At 40.8% G+C, this 22,919-nt stretch overlaps 1 protein-coding gene across 1 annotated transcript in view; it reads left to right on the top strand.

Annotated features, from left to right (window-relative positions):
• The window catches only part of ADAMTS2 (ADAM metallopeptidase with thrombospondin type 1 motif 2), a 254,454-nt gene that overhangs the window by 197,992 nt on the left and 33,543 nt on the right, over nt 1–22,919 (top strand). The window contains exons 6-11 of the mRNA XM_079144112.1: nt 1,251–1,407; nt 6,837–6,942; nt 7,695–7,838; nt 8,375–8,507; nt 9,680–9,793; nt 22,704–22,849. Coding sequence (XP_079000238.1) covers nt 1,251–1,407; nt 6,837–6,942; nt 7,695–7,838; nt 8,375–8,507; nt 9,680–9,793; nt 22,704–22,849 — 800 coding nt within the window. The remainder of the gene's footprint in view (nt 1–1,250; nt 1,408–6,836; nt 6,943–7,694; nt 7,839–8,374; nt 8,508–9,679; nt 9,794–22,703; nt 22,850–22,919) is intronic.

Below are 22,919 nucleotides of genomic sequence, written 5' to 3'. Positions count from 1 at the left end.
GATATACCCTTCCAGGGAAGGCCCCCATTGACCTTCTTCCTCAAAGTAGGCCCCACCTCCTACAGTTTCCATCACCTCCCAATAATGTGCATGTGATCCAATCACTTCCCCCAAAGCCCCAGCTCTGAATATTGCTGCCTTGGGGATCAAGCCTTCAACACACAGGTCTTTGGGTGTCACTTCATATCCAAACCATAACACCATATAACTCCTAGGTAAATAGTTGTTTTTCTGTTGTTTAAGGAATAATAACAAGAAAAAAATGTCTATACATGTTTAGTACAAATAAATTTTTTATGAGATTGGTTGAATCTGTGCCTGCAGAACCCTTGGAGGTAGCGAGCCAGTTGTACTTTGCGGACATATTTATTCAAGAGAAGAAATGGAACACTTGCATACATATCTGTCTAGAATGCTCACTGCTGCTTTATGGACAGATGTATCCTTAAAGAGGGAAAGAGCATGTCCAGGACTTGAAGAGAGCTATTTTGGTGGTGAAAGCAGATACCAGAATGCCTTCTGTGAGACTCATGGAGAGAAAAAGGAAGTGTGTGGCTTTTGAGACAATAGATATTGCATGTGGGGAGGCAAGAGGGGCGGTTGGTTGAATATAGATTTTGTTTTCAGGTTTCTTGAGTTCAGATCTCAGTGCCTTCACTTCCTAGTTGCATGACCTGGGGCAAGCTACTTCTCTGAGCCTCAGTTCATTATCTCATCAGGCAGTTGAGAAAACTGAACAAGAGTGCACCAGTACCCTAGCGCAGAGCATGTGTACAGGGCTGTACAGCCAGCCTTTGCTATCAACTGTGGGTCATGATAAAAAATGGAATTTGATTGTTCTCAATGGTTTCTTATTCATGGTTCCCATGGGAATGATCTGTTTGTGGTCCTGTTCTTCATATGACTCCATTGTTATATCAGTTGTATTTCTTTTTCTTCATTGTGTTACATTCCATAAAATACCTTCAAATGGGGAAAGTATAAGGCTATCTCCCTCTACCTCAGCATTTGAATTCCATATTGGAGTTTCCATCTCCCCTGCCTGGATCTTTCTAGAACTATGAACTTTTTGAGGTAGGGTTCACACTGCATTTCCCTCCTACGGAGGACTTGTTTAGAATAGGTGCCTAATAGGATGCAAGGGCTTCTGGAAAGAGGCAAGGTGAATGAACTATATAAGGTCTTCAATGACCTCAGAACTTTGCTTCCAAGCCTCATCCTCTCTTTCATGTCCCCCTGTGTCCCTGCAGTCAATGAGCCTCATCGAGATTGGCAACCCCTCTCAGAGCCTGGAGAATGTCTGCCGCTGGGCATACCTGCAGCAGAAGCCGGACACAGGTCATGATGAGTATCATGATCACGCCATCTTTCTCACTCGGCAGGACTTTGGGCCTTCAGGAATGCAAGGTGAGCCTCACCCCTGCAGACAGACGAAGCTGGGGATGAGACAGTGGTCCTGCAAGTGGACCCTCAGCAGGAGGTCCCAGCCAGGGAGGAGTGCCAGGGCAGGGAGGGGCTCTGGACCCCTTAGCTGGGTGAAGGTTTGTGTTGGTATCATCAGAATTTCTGCTGTTTCCCCCAGAAACTGCAAATCCCCCACTATCAGGTCAAGAAAAATTCAAATTGAGAGTGAACCTGGTAGCCCAAAGATTAGTCAGTGTCTGAAGATGAGTTTTAGAGTCATGTCCACTGGTTTCTAAAAAAACAATCTAAGTTGCCGACCTTTATAAGTTTAGAGTTTTTTATATAAAGATTCAAACTATATAAAAGTTGACAGCTGTAAAAGAGGAAATTGACAAGTCTACAATCATAGTTAAAGATGACAACAGATGAGAACTTGGCAAAGCTAAAGAAGATTTAAATTAAACAACTTGACCTAATTGATAGGTCAATTTGTTACACTTATTCCTAGATATCTTTTTTCTATTCTATTGTACATGGCACTAGTTTTAATATTTTAGTTTTCATTTATTGTGAGAATATAGAAATTCTAGAGTTCTTGACTATTAGAAAATAAGCATTCTTTACAACAAACACATGAAATTATAGCAAAACAAGGTCTGGTATATAGCTTAGTGAAAGAATGCTTGCCTAACATAGGCAAGGCCCTGGATTTCATCCCCAGCACTGAGAAAAGAAAAAGAAAATACACTAAAACAGACTATGCTGGGCCATAGAGAAATATAAACAAAAAGTAAAACACCAAAATTATGTGAAGTGTATTCCTTGACCACAATGGAAAAAAAATGAGAAACCCTAAATGTTTTGAAATTAAGAAGTACACTTATAAATAACTCATGGGTGAAAGAAGAAATAACTGTAGAAATTAGAATGTATTTTTAAACCAAATGACAATGATGATTTGACATATCAGATTTCATGGATATAGCTAACTTAATGATTAGACATTTATACCCTTATGTGCATTAATTAGGAAAAAAGACTGAAAAGTCAATCACATATGCATATATCATAAGAAATTTGAAAAAGAATAGCAAATTAAGCCCAACAAAAGTAGAAGGAATTATAAAGATAAGAGCAGAATTGCTGAAATGAAAAACAGTTGCAGTTTATAAAAAACCCAATAGAATCAAAGTTTGGTTCTTTGAAAAAACATGAATTAAAACTGAAAAACTCCTAGCAATGCTGATCTTTAAAAAAAGAAAGAAAAAGTGCAAATCACTACATATCCTACAAAATTTTAAAAGCTAATAAGAAAGTATTTTGATCGGCTTTAAGGAAGAATATGTCAATTTAAGTGAAATTAAAAATATAAAATTTGAGAAAATAGTAGAAAATACAAATGGTGTTATATCTATTAAAGAAATTAAATTTGTAATTAAGATTCTTTCTTCAAGGTGAATTCCAAGATGTTATAGCTTTCCAGGTTAGTTTTCCTAATATTTAAGGAAGAATAATACCAATCACACACAAATTTCTAGAAAATGAGGAGTTACATTTTCCAACTAATTTTGTGAGAACTGCATAAGTTTGATAGAAAAATCTGAGGACATTACAAGAAAAAATATTCACAGGCCAACATCTCTCATTAATGTAGAGACAATAGTCCAAACAAAATACTAGCAAATCAAATCTGGTGCTAGAGTTTTAGAAAGGTACCATGTCACAGTGGATTTGTTTATTTGAGGAATGCAAGGTTGGTTTAACATTTGAAAATTAATCATTGAAATTTATCACTTAGCAGGATAAAGGAGAATGACATATGATTATCTCAATTGATCCAAAAACAGTATTTGACAAAAATCAAGATCCATTTATGACCAAATGTTCTGTGGGACTAGGAAAGAAGAAAATTTGTTCAATATAGTAAAGAGTATTTGCAAAGAACCTACAACAAATCCACATATAATGATGAAATGTTGAGAGCACTTCCTCTAAGCTGAGAATGGGTCCAGAATGCCTGCTATCACCATTTCTAGGCAGCATTGTAGTAGAGATCCTATCCAGTGAAATATGAGAAAGAAATGAAAATGTAATGATCACAAAGAAAAATATCAAGCTTTCACTTGAAGATGATAGGCTTGTACCTATAGAAAACCCAAAAGAATCTATGAATAAATTATTAGAATTACTAATTAGTTTGATCATGGTTGCCGGAGATAATGTCAACATGCAAAAATCAATTGAATTTCTACATTCTAACAATAAATGGAAACTAAAAAATTTAAAACTAGTACAATTTACAATAGAATAAAAACCTGAAAATATCTAGAAATAAGTATAACAAAATATGTCCAAGATCTAGACCAGAAAACTTTAAAAAATTTTTGAGAGAAATTATAAAAGACTGAATAAAGGAAGGGATATGTATGCTTATGGATAAGGAGACTCGCGATTACAAAGGTAACAGTTTTCTCCTAATTGATGTATAGAATCCATGTAACTATACTCTTGCATAGGGCATACCAATGCAAGTTCAGCTCCAGCAGAATACTTTGAAGATATTAGAATCTAATTGATTCTAGTATTTAATAGGAATGCAGTGGGCCAAGAGTAGCCAAGGGCAAGTGAAGAACATTGTATTCAATACTTATGAAAATAAAGACTGTATTTTTAATGCAAGGATTAGAACACAATAAAGAGTCCAGAGCTGAACCCATACATGCATGGACACTTGATTTATTGCATAGGTAACACTTTGGAGTAGAGGGCAAAGATACAGCTCTTTTAAAAATTGGAAAAAGAAATTGAGCTTGACACTCTGCTTCACTCTATATGTAAATATCATCTCACATGAGTTTTTTTTTTTCACATCTTTTATAAAAGATGAAATAAAACCTGCAGAGGATAATACAATTTGAACATTCCTAATCTAAGAACCTGAAATCTGAACTGCTCCAAAATACAGAAGTTTTTGAACACTGACCACACCTAACCTCATGTGATGGGTTACAGTCAAAATGCAGATACACTAAAAATAGGGTAGGAAATTACCTTTGGGATATGCATATAAGGTATGTACAATATATATATATACATATACATATATATATATACATACACACACACACACACACACATACACACACACACACACACTTATATGAAACATAAATGAATTTTGTTTTGACTTGGGCCCTATCCCCAAAATACCTCAATAGTCTCATTACATATATGCAAATATCCCAAATCTGAAAAAATATGATATATGAAAACTTCTGAACCCATGCAGTTTGAATAAGATGTACTCAGCCTGTGTAAGAGAAATATCTCCATGTTTTTGAATTAAGAGAAATGTTTGTTAGAAAAGAGGCAAAAAGCTCTAACTCTTTGGAAAAGATTGGTAGTACCACATTAACATTAAACCTTTTGTTCATTAAAGGCACTATAAATCCATGAGGGAAATACTTATACATATATCTAATAAAGGACACATCTGAAGTTTATGGAAAACTCCTACAAATCAATAATAATAATAATAATAAAAGAAACCAATCCAATAGAAAAATGAACAACAGACTTTATCAGACAATTAATAAAATGCAAATGACCAATAAATACATGTAAAGGTACTCATCATCAGTAGACATTAGAGAAGTAAAGTTAAAACTACAACAAAATACTATAACACACCTAATAGAATTGCTTTAAAAAAAAAAAAAAAAAAAAAAAAGACTGAAGATAACACTTGTCCATGAGGCTGTGGATAAATCCCCCTGAAATGCCATGGAGCAAGTTGATGTACCCAGCCTGTACAAAGTTCAATGCCAGCCTGGGCAACTTAGCAAGACCCTGACTCAAAATGAAAAATAAAAGGGGCTGGGGATGCAGCTCAGTGGTAGAGCACCCCAGTACCCGCCCCTCCCCAACCCCATGCACACAAAGTGAAGGGACAACCAAGGACTCAGAAGATAATACAAAACAAAATGAATTTACAGCATGAAGAAGATGGACCAAGATAGAAAACAAAACGAAATGCTTGAAAACTGACTCCAGAGAAAAAGAGCTAATTCAGAGAAAGGAAGAGAACATTTTATAAAGTAATACATCTACAAACTCAGAATAAGTTGCTATGAAGCATTAAAGAACAATAAAGAGTTTTTATGGAATTGAGACTATGATGGGTAAAGTAAAAAAAATTCAGAAGCAGAGCACCCTGCAATTTGGAGGAAAAGGACAAAAAGACCAAAATGAGAGAAAAGTTAGTGGACAAAGTTTCAATTCAGGAGATAATAACCTTTATCTAATAAGATTTCTAGAAAGAAAGAAGAGCTACAAAATAAAACAAGGAGAAATATAAATAAAAATACCTTTTCAAACCTTTCAATTGATTTTTTTTATGAACAGGTAAGAACTGTGCCTTTTTTTTTTTTTTTTTTTTTTTTTTTTTTTTTTTTTTTATCTTAAAGGCTCAGGCAACACTAAGTAGGATGAATGAAAAGTACTCCACACTGAGGCGCATATTCACATGTGGGCTTGGCATTCCAAGGGCAAAGAGATCTCAAAATTCTGCTCCAACACACTGATTTAAGAACCATATTCTCTGTAAAAATGCAGAGCAAAAATTAGAGATTTTCCTGTTTATTCCAAGAGAAAAAGGCACTGGTTCAATACTATTATTTTTACTGACAAGTCCTAAAGCCAGCACACCCCAGGCCACAAAGGCTTTCCTTTTCTCACACCCCCTTTCCTTCCCCTCCCTCTTCCCTTCCTCCTTTGCTTTAAACAAATTGCCTAACCCAGTGTATGACAAGAGTGAATCTAGCTTAGGGTCCTGAGAATTGGGGCTGCATATTTGCCTGGCCTCTGGGAAGCCCTCTGGGTATGTACGTAAGTAGAAGACCACTTAGATACACACTAGCTCTGTATGTGCTTCACCCTACTGGGATGAGAACCAGAAAAAACACACGAGGGGGCAGCGCCCAGGAAGACTGTGCAGAAGAGGCAGGTTTAGAGGATGTGATGCCAGACAAGTGAGGGGCCAGGGTGGCCCTAGCAGAGTAAGAGCTATGGAAATTGTGCTGCTCAGGGGTCAAAGGTAGGAAAGTGAGAACAGGCAGGAACACTAAGGTGGCAGACAAGTCCTGGCAAATGAAACCTGGTCCAGGAAACTGACCCCAGCTAATCTGTAGACTTGAACAAGCCAGCTGGCTACCAGGCTTGGATGGTGATGGTCTGGGGACCTGCCACGTGGGGTGGGTGTCTTCTGAGGCTGTATGGGCAGAGGGCTGTTGATTCTGCTCATTTGCGGTGGGACTGGGTCTTGGAGAAGCAGCACTCAGGATGCGCATCTCCTTCAGGATTTCACAGGGTCTGGGGTGCCTCAGGCAGGACTCTGGGCCTGGGAGCTGGAGCCGCCTTTTGTCTCCTCCCAGGTTATGCTCCTGTCACCGGGATGTGCCACCCTGTCCGCAGCTGTACCCTGAACCACGAGGATGGTTTCTCCTCAGCATTTGTGGTGGCCCATGAGACTGGTCATGTGTAAGTGGCCTGGCCATCCTTGTTGTCTGGGGAAGATCAGGGTTTAGAGAGGCCACCCGAGGATCCTCCCCTGACTGTCCAATTCTCCTCCATGTCCTGAGAGGGACAGCTGTGGATGAAAATCACTTGCATATGATGTCCTGTCATCCCAGCACTGCAGGGATATCCTCTTTCTGTTGAAGGAAAAAAATCGAAGGAAGAAGCGCCTAAGGGCTGAGTGGCTGCAGGAACTAGATTTCTTGCACTCTTTTCCCAAGCAAGCCATGGGGCAGGGTGGACTCATTAGGCCCATTTTATAGATGAGTCCCCTAGGCTGAGGGATGCTTGTCCGGGGTTAGAAAGCCATGATTCTGCTCAAGTGTGCATGACCTGGGCACCATCTGAGTCTCTGAATCTTGGGGCTGGAGAAGTGTTGGTGGAAAAGGTCACAAGGATGCTGGGGCTGTGCAAGGGAGAGGCTTGGGTCCACCCTGCTGAGTATATAGGGAGAATTCTTAGGGACATTAGGGGCCACAGATGCCTCTGCCACAACAGTGGCCCTCCTTGGAGACAGGATACCTGAGTGACTGCATGCTGGATACCTCCTCCCCAGAATAACTCGGACTTAAAGAATCTAACAGGTGGAAAGTCGGTACCACCTGGATCAGAGGAGGTCAGCTGGGAGGGGGTTCAGGGATGCCCTCCTGGTGTCTGGGTAGGGTGGAGGTGCAGCCAGGTGAAGGTCCAGCCCGGCTACTTTGCTCCCTTCACAGGCTGGGCATGGAACACGATGGTCAGGGCAACCGCTGTGGCGACGAGGTGCGACTGGGTAGCATCATGGCACCCCTGGTACAGGCTGCCTTCCACCGCTTCCACTGGTCCCGCTGCAGCCAGCAGGAGCTCAGTCGCTACCTGCAGTGAGTACCTCCTGGTTGTCCCCATGGGTGACCCTGGGCTCAGCTCTAGGAGGATGCAAGTCCTGGGTATGCCTGGGTCTAGCCTGAGCTCTTGGATTTCAGGTCCTGCATCCTGAAGTGCAGGGGATGGTAGAGGGTACGCTTGCAAGAGTCTGATGTTAGGGGCCCCAGCCTTGACTGGCAGGTGAGCCAGTCAAGACTCTATGCAAGCCAGGACTGGGGTTGTGGCTCAGTGGTAGAGCCCTTGCCTTGCATGTGTGAGGCGCTAGGTTCAATCCTCATCACCACATAAAAATAAATAAATATGTTTGTGTCCATTACGACTAAAAAAAATATTTAAAGAAAACAAAACCTGTGCAAGCCAGGTCTTCGTATCTTACACAAATCAAAAGTGTCACAATAGGGAAACTGAGGCCATCCAAAAGCTGGGCATGCGGGCAGGCTCACCATGACAGCTCCAGGAAGGGAGCTGCCTTAGAAGCTGCATGGCCATTTCCACTGAAAGCTACTTATGGCACCCACATGTCCCCCCACAGCTCCTATGACTGCTTGCGGGATGACCCCTTTGCCCATGACTGGCCAGCGCTGCCCCAGCTCCCAGGGCTGCACTATTCCATGAACGAGCAGTGCCGCTTCGACTTTGGCCTGGGCTACATGATGTGCACCGCGGTGAGTGTTAGTGCCCAGAAGCCAGTGGCACCTCCAGGGGCTGTGAATGGGGAGCCTTTCCTGGATTCAAAGGCTTCTCCACCTCACAAAAGACACAGGTTGAGGATAGGACACCAAGTGCCTACCTGGGCAGGAAGTACACAGGTGACAAGTCTGTGATGAGGGGATCAGCGAGGGATGGGGGAGCCTTAAACCTTTTGTGTGAGCCTGCACAGTTCAGGATGTCTTCCCCAGGGGAAAGTGAAGTGTTAAGTGTAAGAGGGAGGACAGGGAATTCTGGAAGGAAGGAATCAAAGGTGCAGAAGCCTAAAGAGCAAGAACATAGCATGCAGAGAGTTGATCCCCAGGACTGAGAGCCAGGGCACAGTCAGCAGCAGGAACCCAGTCATCAGCATCCAGGTGGTGGGGCAGGAGTTTTAGTGTCAGCTGGTATGACTTAATGCTCATCAGTACTTCATGAAGAGTAAGCAAAGAAGTCCATTTTATAGACGAGGAGACTGAGTCCCAGAGCAGTTAGGTGACCTTCCTGAGTTCATGTGGAATGCAGGTGGTGGACTTGGGTACTGAAGCAGGAGATCTAACACCCTCCATGTCTTCCTAAAGAGCATGGTGGACTCATTTCTCATGGAGGGCTCTGCAAAGGTTTGAACAGGGGAGTAGCATGGACAGATCTGAGTTTCGGTTGAATCCCTCAGGGGCATCCTAGAGGAAGGAAGTAGAAAGGTCATGGAAGAAACAATTGTGAGGTTCAGGGGACAGAGGCTGAGGCTGGAGCAAGGGTGAGACTTGGAGCAGAGGAGGCTTCACCAGGGCTTCAGCAGATTCATGGCAAGGAGATAGTAGGTTCCCAGAGGGCCCTGCAGTGACAACCCTTCAGATCCCCAGCACCCCCTGCCTGGGCCAGAGGATTTCCCACCCAGTTCTCATGGCTCCTAGCTATCTGTCCAGGCTCCACAAGGTGTGCAGCCTCTAAAGATAGAGGTTGGGAGGCCCAAATATGCATGGTCACACTGCAGCATCTGTCCTGTATGTCCATGGCTTTGTGATCCCAGAATTGTGCAGTTTACAGCATCACCCAACTGCATAGGCCTGTAAAAGAGGGGAGGGTAGCAGCCCTGGGTGGTCTCCCATAAGGGAAGGTAGCCTAGTGAGCTGCTGGTGTTTTCTTCCAGTTCCGCACCTTTGATCCCTGCAAACAGCTTTGGTGCAGCCACCCTGACAATCCCTACTTTTGCAAGACCAAGAAGGGACCCCCTCTGGATGGGACTATGTGTGCACCTGGCAAGGTGAGTCAGGACTGAGGGCTCTTTGAGGGTGACTGGAGCAGAAGGCAGGCACCCACATAAGAGCATCAGGTTGAACTTTCATGACTGAATGTTAGTGACTCTATAAGAAGAGAGAGAGACACACATGTGCTCTATTTGTCATGACCCTCTGCTTACAATGTCAGGGCAAATCTAGCATCTCAAAGCCCTTTACTGTGTCTCAAGCCTCCAGCACATTGTGGATGACTGTGGGTCACCTCACCATGAGATCAGCACTGGGAGCTGGTGGCCACTGGGTTCCCAGGCCCAGCATGAAGTTTAGCCTTTCCTTCCCCAGAACCTCTGTATTTTTCCCTAATCAGGCATATTAATCCCTCAAGGTCACTAGATGGCCACTATAGGCCCTCTTCCCACCCTCCAAATCTACAGAAAGAAGGGCTTCTCCTTCCTGTTGATCCAACCAAAACTCCAGGACTGATTCTCATTGATTCAGGTGAAATCACATACCTACTCCTTGGACAGTCACTTGCCAGGAGACTGACAGATACAAATGGGCCCGAAGCCTGGATTTTCTCCCAGGAGTGTTGGGCCCTACCAAAGCCACACTGACCATCAGGGGACACCAGGGAGTAGGGAGCAAACTCCAGTGCATGTCCCACAGTGTCGGGCTTACCCAAAAGCACATGGGCCTGTAGTTCCTCAGTGCAGATCTTTGGTCTAGGACTGAGAGGGCTGTCTACTTTTAGTTTCTGGGAGAACTTCTTAAAGATAACATATTCCCAGATCCATTCCTGAAGGCGGGGTTTAGGGTCCCAGAATTGGTATTGTGTTTCATTTTGTTCTGTTTTAAACTATGGTAACATTTGCATAAGATAAAAATTTATCGTTTTAATTCATTTTTAAAGTGCACAGTTCAATGGCATTTAGTCATTCACAGTAACGGGCAACCATCACCACAGTTTAACTCCAGAACTTTTTTATCACCCCAAAGGATACTCCATTAATGTCACCCTTCCTTCCTCTCCTTTCCCCTAGTCCCTGGTAACTATTAATCTGCTGTCTGCAGAGTTGCCTACCCTCGTAGTTCATATAAGTGGAATCACACAATATATGATTTTTGGTGTCTGACTTATTTCACTTAACATAATGTGTTCAAGATTTGTCCCTGTCATAGCATGTATCAGTGCTTCCTTCCTTTTATGGTTGGGTAATATTCCATTGCATGGTTATACCATGTTTTGTTTCTCCACTCATCCTTCAATGGACATTTGGGTTTTTCTGCCTTTTGGCAGTTGTGAGAAATGCTGCTCTGAAATTCTTATATAACTTTTTGTTTGAAGACCTGGGATCTGGTATTTTTTTTTCTTTTCTTTTTTTTTTTTTGGGGGGGGGGATACTGGGGATTGAACCCAGGGTCTTGTGCTTACAAGTCAAGCACACTACCAACTGAGCTATCTCTCCAGCCCCAATTTTTTTTTTTTTTTTTTTTTTTTTTTTTGCGGTGCTGGGGATTGAACCCAGGGCCTTGTGCTTGTGAGGCAGGCACTCTACCAACTGAGCTATATCCCAGCCCCAGGATTTGGTATTTTTAAGAAGTGCTCCAGGTGATTCAGCTGTGGCCCAAACTTAGTAAACTGTTGGAAGTGAGAGATGAGATGTTAGTAATACTCCAGGGAGCTGGTAAAGCCAGAGCTGACCTGGTACCTCCTCCCCACAGGAGCCCATTGGAAGGAACAAGGGCCAGAGCATTTGCCTTAACCCCAGTGGGGAGCTTGGTAAATGATATGTTAACATAGGAGGCTAGCTAAGCATGGCTTCCTAGCACACATTCCCAGTCCACGCCTGGACCCAGTGAAGGCAGATGGAGTGGGAGACAGGCTACATAGGCATGCTTTCTCAGGGGGAACCCAGTGCACAGGTGTGATCTGGCCTTCTTCCCAGCTGATTTGCCTCCCTTCTACAGGGTGGGAATGGGGAGGGCCTGGTGAGGAAGATGAATGGATGTGACCAAAGTGCCCCTTCCTCATGGAAATCGCCAACCTGACTATATACCCCTTCACTCATTGACCATAGGACCCTTTGTTCATTTCACTTAGTAAATAAAATTGCCATTTTATGTATTTAAAAAACAGTTGTGTTGATTGAGGAACAGTGCTGGGGCTCAGGTCAGTCTTCTCCTGCTCACAAGGCTGAAAACTGACCTAGATCAATGATTCTCAGTGTTGGCATGAAAAGAAGAAGCGGGTAGGGGAAGAAGAGAAAGAATTGGTGGCCTGTCCAGATTCCTGGCTGTGTGAGTTTGTGTGTTTCAATGTCTTACTTGTTATTGCATGTAATTCTCTATTTGGAAAGTGTTTTAGTCTGTTTTGTGCTGCTAATAACAGTAGCACAGACTGGGTCATTTCTAAAGAACAGTCATTTATTGGGTTACACTTCTGGAGACTGGTAAGTCCAGGTAAGTCCGAGATCAAGGTACCAGCATCTGGTGAAGGCCTTCCTGCTGCATTAGCCCATGGAAGTGGAAAGTGAGAAGGCAAGAGAGGCAAAGGGGACTTGAACTTGTCCTATTATGAGGGACCCATTCCCAAGATAAAAAATTAATCCATTCACAAGGGCTCAGTCCTCATGACCTATCACTTCCTTAAGGTTCCGTCTCTCAACACTGTTGCCCTGGGATTGACGTTTCCAAACATGAACTTTGGGGGGACACATTCAAACCATAGCATTCTTCTCCTGTCCCCCAAATTTATGTCCTTCTTCATGTAAAATACATTCACTCTATCCCAATAGCCTCAAAGTTTGAACTAATCCCAGAATGAACTTGAAAGTCCAAGTTCGAAGTCTCATCCAAATCATGTATGGGTGAGACTCGAGGCCTGATCCATCCTGAGGCAGATTCATCCCAGCCCAGCGCTCATAACCCAAATACCTTTTAAAGTCCGACCTTCTAATACCTTTACATTGGGGATCAAGTTTCCACCTTATGGACTATGGGAGATGCATTCAAACCGTAGCAGAAAGCAGTCATTCTTTAGCTTCCCTTTTCTCTAAGAAAAGTCAAAGAGTCAAAGAGAAAAGGGAAAGAGGAGGGAGCCAGGGAAAGTCTGGCCAGGCTGGAGAAATAGCAGGTCACCAGCTAAAACCGCCTCAGTGACCAGGGCTTTGCCAAGTTCAGCTGACCTCTTCATCCCCTGGTTCCCTGGCAGGAGGTTACACAGAGCTCAGGCTCTGGGCACAACCAGCCCAGAACTGGCAGCCTCCTTCTCCACACTCCATTGGGTCATCCCAAGCATATCTTGCCCCTCTTGGCCTCCATTGCTTCCTTATGTTTCTGCTTACTCACAGCTTTGAGTATCCACCATTTTTTCAGAGAAAACATCTTTATTGATATTCTATACATAGAGTGACCCAGAGAAAAGCATCAGAACCTACAAATGAGCCACCTCCTTCACACTTGAGCATCACATCTCATTCACTGTTCACTCCTGGTTGGACAATCTTAGTCAGCTTTTTCCAGATCCAAACCATAGCTTAGGAATTTAACCATATGCTTATAAAGTATTTTAATGCCATTAACAGGTTTCTTTTATGTTCATATGTGAGAGATCAGAGTATGACATTGTTCATCCAGAGTAATAACACTGTTAAATGTTAAGAGTTGTCCAGGAGAAAATAAATCAACATATTAAAAGGGTGACTTCCAGGTGGTGGTTTTAAGGGTGATTTTTCCTATCTTTCTGCTTTACTTTGTTTTTCTATTTCCTATTGTATTAGTCCTTTGTTGTTGTTGTTGTTGTTACTATAATGAACACTGGAGGCAGGACAACTTTATGAAGAAAAGAGGCTTATTTAGCTCACATTTCTGGAGGTCCAGGGACAAAATGACTTCATTGCTTCCTTCAATGATGAGGATCTCATGGTAGATAGTACCACTAATGTGTGCAAGAGGGAGAGCTCACATCTCAAAACAGAAAGCCAGAGAGCAATTCAGGAGTTGGGCTCATTCTTATAACAATTCACTCTTTCAAGAGTTCAAGGGTTCCTAGAGGGCTGCCTTATTCCCTTCCCTGGGCAGTGACCTCAGTGACCTCTCACATGGCTCTTTCTTCTGAAGGTCCACCACCTCAACAGTGCTGAACAATGCACCAAGTCTCCAACACATGAAAGCCATGGGAGATACAGCCTCATCCATACCACGGCACCTACAATGTCCATGTATTGCTCTATGCATGCAGTTTCAGGATGGCCAAGGACATGAACCCACAGGCAGTGGGGGTGTCCTAAGTGGTCATGCCTACCTTCTAATTCCTGGTCTAGGGAACAATTTTCCCAGCCAAGATAGGGACCACTGTGTGACCCTTTCCAACCTCCTGGTCCCTGGTTTTAGTGGTATCAGTGACTTGGAGTCTGCCCCAGTCAGCCTTCACAGATGTGAAGTCAGATGTGCCGGGACAGATGGCTCACTCCCTGTCTTAGTCATTCTGGACTACAAAAATACCATAGACTCAGGGAATTAAATAACAGAAAATTGTTCCTCACAGTTCTGGAAGCTGGGAAGTCCAAGGTCAGGCAGGGTACCAACATGGTCCACTTTCTGGTTTGCAGATTTCTATTTTCTCATATGCTCACATGGTGGAAAGAGAGCATCTTCCTTATCTCTTTTTATAAAGACATTAGTTCCATTCATGAGGGCCATGAATTAATTATGTCCCAAGGGCTCCTCCCTGCACCATCACATTGGTGATTAGGGCTCAGTACATGAATTGGGCTGGGGGCAGGGAGAACACAAGTATTCAGTTCATTGTGCTCCCTTACCTGCTCCCTCCTCCTTGCTTGTCAGCCCAAGTGTTCTGGTAGTGGGAAATGAAGCTGGAGGAGGAAGTGGAGGTCATCCCTTACAGGGCCTTTGAATGACAGCCAAAACTCTGGTTTCATCTATAATAGTTGGAAGCCAGAAGAAGGTTTTGCAAGAGGTGCATAGGTGGATTTACCTTGAAACTTATGATGCTTAAGCTTTGGGGTCCCTCACTTGCATGGGTTCCTTCCAAGGTCCTGGCAGGGGCTTACCAATGTACTCATATGGTCATATGCTTTCATAAATTTTGCAAAAGATATTTTCACCATCCTCAATGGATACCACTTCTATTTTCACTCTTATTTCCCCTTGATATATTTCTTCCATTGGTTGGCACTAGAGTAACCATGGGTATTTTGCAGTTTGGGCTACAGAGAAATTGGATTTGGGTTCTAATTATTCATTTATTTACATGATTCTCATCTCTTACATGAATAGTTAAATAGTGTCTGTTCAGGTGTTAGAGTGATTTCCAGAAATACTCTATCACTGTGCCAGCTCATCCAAGGCCAGTGCAGACCATGTGCTGTGTTTAGCCCATTTTCCTCAAATTTTTTTGAGAAAAAGATGCCTCAAATATACTTGAGGTCATGACTTGTATGTTTATGGTAAGTCTTTTTCTTTAGGGGTTTGTTTTCAGGTTGGGGTGCATTAAAGAGATCCAACATGCATATTTCTTTAGAAAGACTACAGTGTCACAAGATGATCTGTTGCTTAAAAGCTGTCACAACCTCACAACATATGTGTGACTAAATAATAACAATAATAGTAGTAGCAGCAGCAGCAGCAGCAGCAGCAGCAGTAGTAGTAGTAGTAGTAATGGGCTTTAAGATAAATGCTCAAATTCCAGAGGAGAAACAAGATTGCCAAGACGTTGACGAAGCCTTAAAACATCTCTTTAGTTGCAATTTTAAGAGTTATCTTTTAATGTTTCAGCAAAATAAGGGAGAAATTAAAGACTTCTGCTTTGCATGTCTGTATGTAAAATGACCTTTTATCATTTTCATATTTATTTATTAAAAGAAAGAACGTTCACATAAAATGAATGAAATACTAAAGTACTTAAAAATGAGCTGTCATGTATAACTAATTAGGACAAATAAAAATAAAAATTTTAAAAATCAGTAAAGGGAAAGAAACCAATAGAAATAACTCAGACTTCAAAAAGCTAATTGTAACAACAATAATGAAAAGGTTTCAGATCAAACCAAAAACAGTCAGTAGGCGGCCAAGATACAGATCAGAGAAGAACAGGCAGGATCTTGAAACATTTGACAGTCCAATTAATGAAGAGAAGTGAATAAGATGAGGACACTGGGCAAACATTTAAACCTCTTTCTAATTTCACACGAAATGTTGACAACATCAAAGACAGAATGAAGCTCAGAATATTGCACCGACAGCAACATTTACTGAGCGTAGCTCATCCAAAGAGTCCTGACAGAGAACTCCGTGCTCTGAAATCCACATCAAGAAGGAAATCAGGCAGCAGTTTCTACAGATTTGATTATCCTCAGTGTACAGGTGACATCATCAATGATTTCTTTAAATTATCAGTAGTAAAAAGAAACAAAATATTTTCCCCAATATGCTAGAGCAAGGGTTGGAAAACTGTATGTCATGAAAGCCATTGCTGCCTGTTTGTTTCTTTAACCCCTAACAGCTTTAATAAGATGCAATTCACATTTAAATCCACCCATTTAAAGTGTGCAACTCAATGATTTTCAGGATCTTCACAGCTTTGTACATACATTTTATATAAATGGAATTATACAGCACGTAACCTTTTGTGACTTTTCACTCACGTAGCATAAAGTCTCCAAGTTCATCTATGTTGTAGCATGTATCAGTACTTCATTCCTTATAACTGTCCATTGTACAGATAATCATCTGTTTATTAGTTCTATTCATCCAATTATTATTGATGGACACTTGGGTTGTTTCCACTTGCTGGCTATTATGAGAAATAATGCATAAACATTCATGTACAAATTATTGCATGGATATGTCATTTTTCTTGGATATGCATCTAGAAGTGGAATCATTGGATATCATGATATCTCTATATTTTGCACTTTAAGAAAGAGCCAGACTATTTCCCAAAGGAGCTACACTTTTTTACATTCCAACCAGCAATGTATGAAGGTTCCAATTTCTCTACCACCTCCCCAGAGCTTGCTATTGTCTATTGTTACCACCTCAGTGGGTGTGAAGTGTTACCTCATTGGTGATTTGATTCACATTTCCCTAATTTCCTGTGAACTTGAGCATCTTTTCAGGTACTTACTGGGAATTTATTTATCTCTCTTTCCCTTTTTGATAAATATCTATTCAGATCCTTTGCTTATTTTTAAATGATCTTTTTATTGAGTTCTAAAAGGCTTTTAAAATATATTCTGGACTTAATCCAATAATTTTTGTCAAACTCATCAGATATTTTGTTTGCAAATATTTTCTCCCATGCTGTGGGTTCTTTTTAAATTCATGATAGCATCACTTGATACACAAAAGTTTTTCATTTTCATTAAGTCCTATATTCCTACTTTTATCACTTGTGCTTTTGGTATGTTGTCTAAGAAGCCATTACTGGCAGGTCAAGAAAATTGACTCTTTTGTTTTATTCTAAGACTTTGAGCTCTTACATTTAAGTCTGTGGTCCATTTTGAGTTGAACCTTGTGTGTGGTGTGAGGAAGGGGTCCAACTTCATTCTTTTGCAAGTGAAACTAGTTGTCTCAGCACCATTTGTTGAAGAGACTATTCTTTTTCCATTGAATTGTTTTGGCACTCTTGTTAAAAATCAGTTGACCAAATGTAAAAATTGAGTTCTGGACTCTGTTTTATTTCATTGATATGTTTGTCTTTCCTTAAGCTAGGGCCACACTGTCTTGATTACTCTAGTTTTGAAATGTAAAATGGTGCAAGTCTTCCCATTGTGCTCTTTTTTCAATATTTTTCACTCTTCTTTGTTCCTTGACTTTCTATATTAATTTTAGGAGAAGTTTCCCCATGTCTCTAACATTCTAGCTGAGATTTTGACAGAAATTACATTGAATCTATAAATCAATGTGAGAAGTGTTGCCATATTAATCTGATGCATGAACATGAGATGTCTATCAGTTCACTTAGATCTTTAATTTTTTTCAATAATGTTTCATAATTTTCATTGGATATTTTGCATTTCCTTTGTTTAATTTATTCCTAAGGGTTTTTACTTCTTTTTGATGCTATTATAAATGGAATTGTTTTCTTAATTTCTTTTTCAGGTCATTTATGGCTAATTTATAGAAATATAACTAATTTGTTATAGAAATGTAATTGATTCTTATATATTGATCTTGCTATCCTGAAATGTTTCTGAATTTTTTTGTTAACCCTGACAGTTTTGTAGGGGATTCTGGGGGATTTTCTACACAAAAGATCATGTCATATGCAAGTAAAGATAGTTTTACTTCTTCCTTTCCAATATGGATGTTTTTTATTTCTATTTCTTGCCTGATTGTCCTGGCAAGAACTTCCAGTACAATGTTGAATATAAGTGGCACAAACAGATATCCTTGCTTTGTTCCTGATCACAGGATGCTATGGTTGGCCCCTCTGAAGTTCATGTTGATGCTTACTTCCTAAAACAGTGCTAAGAGATGGGTCCTTTAGGAGGTGATCAGGCTATAAGGGCTCCACCCTCATAGATGGGACTTTTTAAAAGGGCTTGAAGGAACTAAGTAGGCCCTTGTTTTGCTTCTCCATCCCTTCCACCCTGTGAGGAAGTGTCATTCATTCCCACTGCAGGAGACAGCAGCAAGGTGCCATACTGGAAGTGAGGGAATTAGCCCTCACCAGACATTGAATCTGCCAGTACCTTGATCTTAGTCTTCATCAGGAACCGTGAGAAATAAATTTCTATTTACAAATTATCCAGTCTGTGGTATTTTGTTATAGCAGCATGAACTGACTAAGACATGGTGAAAAGTATTTAGTCTTTCACATTAAGAATGATGTTTGCTGTATTTCATAGATTTCCATGATCTAATTGAGGTTCTCTTCCATTCCTAATCTGTTGAGTGTTTATTCATGAAAGGGTGTTGCAGTTGCCAAATAATTTTTTTGAGTTTTAAGATAATCATTTGGTTTGTCTTTTTATTCTGACAATATGATGTATTAAGTTGATTTCCAGATGTTACACTTCATTTCTAGATAAATCACACTTGGTTGTCAAGTATAATCCTTTCAATATGCTCTTAGAGTCAGTTTGCTAGTATTTTCTTAAGGATTTTTACATCTATATTCATAAGTAATGTGGGTCTATAACATCTTGTGATGTTTTCTCTCCTTGTGATATCTTTGTCCAATTTTGGCATTGGGGTAATTCATTCCTTAAGGAATGAATTAGGAATTCTTCTCGTCTGTTTTTGGAAAGTTTTTAAAGGAGTTGTATTAATTTTCTTTAAATGTTTCTAGAATTCATTACTGAAATCATCTAGGCCTAGACTTTCATTTGTGGGAAGTTATATAATTATTCATTTAATTTTTTCACTTGTTGTAGGTCTATTTCAATTTTGTATACCTTATTAAGTCAGCTTTGGCAGTTTGTACCTTCCTAGAAATTTGTCCATTTCTAGGATTCCTTGTTTTTTCATGGGGGTTTGAATTATTCTCTGATGTAACTCACTTTCAGCCTGAAGAACACCCATTAGTATTTCTTATATCACAGGTACACAAGAAATTAATTCTTTCAATTTTTGTTTGTCAAGGAATATATTTTATCTTCATCTTTGAGAAATAGCTTTTACTGGATATAAGATTCTTGGTTAATACTGCCACCTCTGGCCTCCATTATTTCTGATTTAAAAATTGTTAATTCATTGGAATTTTTTTGATACATGGTGAGTTATTTTTCTTTTGTTATATTCAATATTTTCTCTGTGTCTTTACCTATATTTGACAATTTGGATTATATCAAATGTCTGAGTGTGGATCTCTTTGTGTTTACCCCACTCAGAGTTCTTTAAATTCTTGGGTGTGTAAGTTAATGTTTTCTCATTAAATTTTAGACGTTTTCAACCATTATTTTTTTGAATACTTCCTGCTCCTCCTGTGTCCTCTGCATCTGCTACTTCTACTATGCATATTTCAGTGTGCTTACTTGTCTCCCATGTTCCCAAAGGCTTTGTTCATTTTTCTTCATACATTTTACTTATCTGCAAATTGTATGATTTTCTTTGATCTATAGTCAAGTTCACTGGTTGTGTCTTCTGTCAGCTCAAACCTACCATTGAGCCCTCAAGTTATTGAGCACTTAAGCTTCTGTACTATTCAACTTCAGAACTTAGTTCTTTTCATAATTCTATCTTTTTAACAATATTCTCTTATTTGGTGAGACACCATGCTTATATCCTCCTTTAGTTCTTTAGGTATGGTTTCATTTTATTCTTTAAATCTGTTTATAATATCTACTTAAAGATCGTATGTGACAAGTCCAACATCTGGGTCTCCACAAAGGCATGTTCTGTCACATCTCCTGTGTAAGGGTCACACTTTCCTTTTTCTTTTTCTGTCTCAGAATTTTTGTTGAAAACAGGTCATTTTAGATAATACATTGAAAGGATTATGGATATTGATGTCACAATTTTTGTTGCTGTTGTTTGTTTATTTGTTTGTTTGTTTTAATGGCTTGACTGGGCTATTTCAATGAAATTTATTTCCCCTGCAGTGTGCGGCTACTGATAATCACTTATTGGAGGGCACAATCTTGGGCATACGCATAGTCACTGTTAGCCCCATTCTCCCCCCCACAGGAGTATTATCCAGGCTCTATTTGTCTGTCTCATTCCCTGATGTCTCCATTAAAATTGTGGTTATTTTATCTTTATTGATAATCACATACAATATTAACCTTCACTAACTGCTAACTGACTGGTGCACTGTTTTGTTTTTGTTTTGTGGTGCTGGGGATCGAACCCAGGGTCTCAAGCATTCTAGGCAAGTGCTTTACCACTGTGCTACATCCTAACATCTAGTGTACCGTATTTGATAATGCCCTGGAATATAACTTGCTCTACAGTCTTATTCAATTAAATTCTGGACCCTTCACAGGGGCAGAGTGACTGATATTTGAGAACTACTCAGACCTCAGATGGGCTGTTAGCTGTCTTTGTCTCTGGTTCTTTCTGTTAAACTTCTAGTTGGTTTATCATTTGACTTATTTCTATTAGAATTGTGGAACTATTGCTTTGTTCTTAATTGCTCACCATAAGGATCTCAATTATTTTTGACAATGCCTTTAGGCTTGAACTTCTTAATGCTTATTCCAGATGAAGTCAGTTCTTGTGGGGAGAGCTATGGAGCTCTCTCTTCTGCCTCTTCCTCTAGGCAGATCATTGTACCACTACACCCTGCTAGGGGTAGGGACTGTGGCCACCTCATCTCAGAGTGACACTCCTGACCTACACACAGGCACTAGATGGGAATGGTACACTCTACTCTTCTTGGCTTGTCACATTCAGCATGGAATCTCTTCCATATAAACAGGTGGGGGAAGGAGCCATTAGGTGCAGTAACACTTGCATATAGGAAACATAATTCTACAACTTAAATCTAAAAATCACATTGCTCTCAGTCTTCCAAGGGAGAGGAAGCTTACACAATACAGGAAGTCCACTCATTCCCCATTCAAGGGGAAGAGCTCATTCCCCTTCTCACAACCATCCTTGGCCTGCTATACCTGGGACAGAGCTGCTGCCTGAAGAGTAGGGGCTGGATGGGGGAAGAGCACCCAAGTCCTCTGGACTGCAACACAGAGTTGAGAGGAATGGGAGATGCTAGTGACTTGCCTCTCAGTTTAAAGACATAGCTATGGTCTAGAGCCATGGAAACCCCATCTTCTTGATAGGAAAACTTCTGCTCCACTGAGTTAGTAAGGAATGCAAGAGAGTTATGGCTCAGATACCAAGTATTAGTAGATTCTCTTGAATAAATGTTTTTCCATTTGTTGTATTGACCTCAGAACATTTTCCAGGAACTTTAAATTTTTTGTTTTGTTTTTAGTAACTTTCACCAATTAAATCATTATTTTACTGGGTAGAGCATTTGCCAACCTTCTTACACCTCCTTTCTAGACGTTTCCATTTGCTTCCTGGTTTGTAAGTTAAGTTTTATTGGAACACAGCCATGTTTGTTCATCTATATGTTGTCCTCAACTGCTTTCAGGCTCCAGTGGCAGAGTTGAGTAGCTGCAGGAGAAATCATATAACCTGCAATGTTCAAAATTGTCATTATCTGGTCCTTTGCAGAAATTTGCTGAGAAATGACCACATTCTCTATTATCTATATGGAAAACAATATTATAGAATCATTGTCATAATGAAGAGGGGTTTAAAGAGTGCAGTTGGAATTGCAGGAAAAGTTGCTAATAAATTTTTTAAAATCATTGTTCTCTGTTTCAGGTTGTTTGTAGTAATTGTGTTTAAAAATTTTTAGATTGGGGGATTCTAAATCAACAGTTTGCTTTATACTTAATTCAGTATTTTCAATTTTGCCATTTTCTTAAAGTGTACTTCCTGGATTGTGTAATCTTCCTCCCCCCTTGGAAGACTGAGAGCAATGTGATTTTTAGATTTAAGTTGTAGAATTATGTTTCCTATATGCAAGTGTTGTGCCTATGATTTTACCCCCGTTAAATAGATCTTATTTGTATCTGGAATCACTGGCTTGATATGACTGTTGTATATTCACATGAACACACAGGAGGCAACTATCCTGGGGACATAGTGTGGAGCAGGCTCTGGCTGAAAAAAAGACTGGGCTGGACAGGCACTGGAGGATGGTGGGAGGCCAGGGCAGCAGGCGGGGAGTAGGACAGGGGGGAGCCAGCACCTGTGTATGCATCTTATTGACCCTGTGAAAGTGAAGCTTATCTTCCTGGAGTGCTCAGAGCTTTTAAGGGTTAGTTGGGCCAGATACCCTGGCACAGCTGCAGGCCCTGGGCAGATGTCATAGACACTGTAAGCTGAGGAGAGTGAGGGTATGTGAACTGATCTGGTGTGAGCGGTGGGTCAAGGGAGCAGCTTTCTGTCTTTCAGCATTGCTTTAAAGGACACTGCATCTGGCTGACACCTGACATCCTCAAACGGGATGGCAACTGGGGTGCCTGGACTCCATTCGGCTCCTGCTCGCGCACCTGTGGCACCGGTGTGAAGTTCAGGACTCGCCAGTGTGACAACCCACAGTGAGTTGGATCCAACGTTCCCCCAGCCTTCCTGAGTGGCAGCTGAGGACTATGAGACCACTCAATAGCC

This window comes from Sciurus vulgaris (assembly GCF_902686455.1).
Source record: "Sciurus vulgaris genome assembly, chromosome: 6".
Lineage (NCBI taxonomy): Eukaryota > Metazoa > Chordata > Mammalia > Rodentia > Sciuridae > Sciurus > Sciurus vulgaris.
Note: the sequence above shows the minus strand (reverse complement) of the source record. Positions and strands in the feature narration are given on the sequence as shown.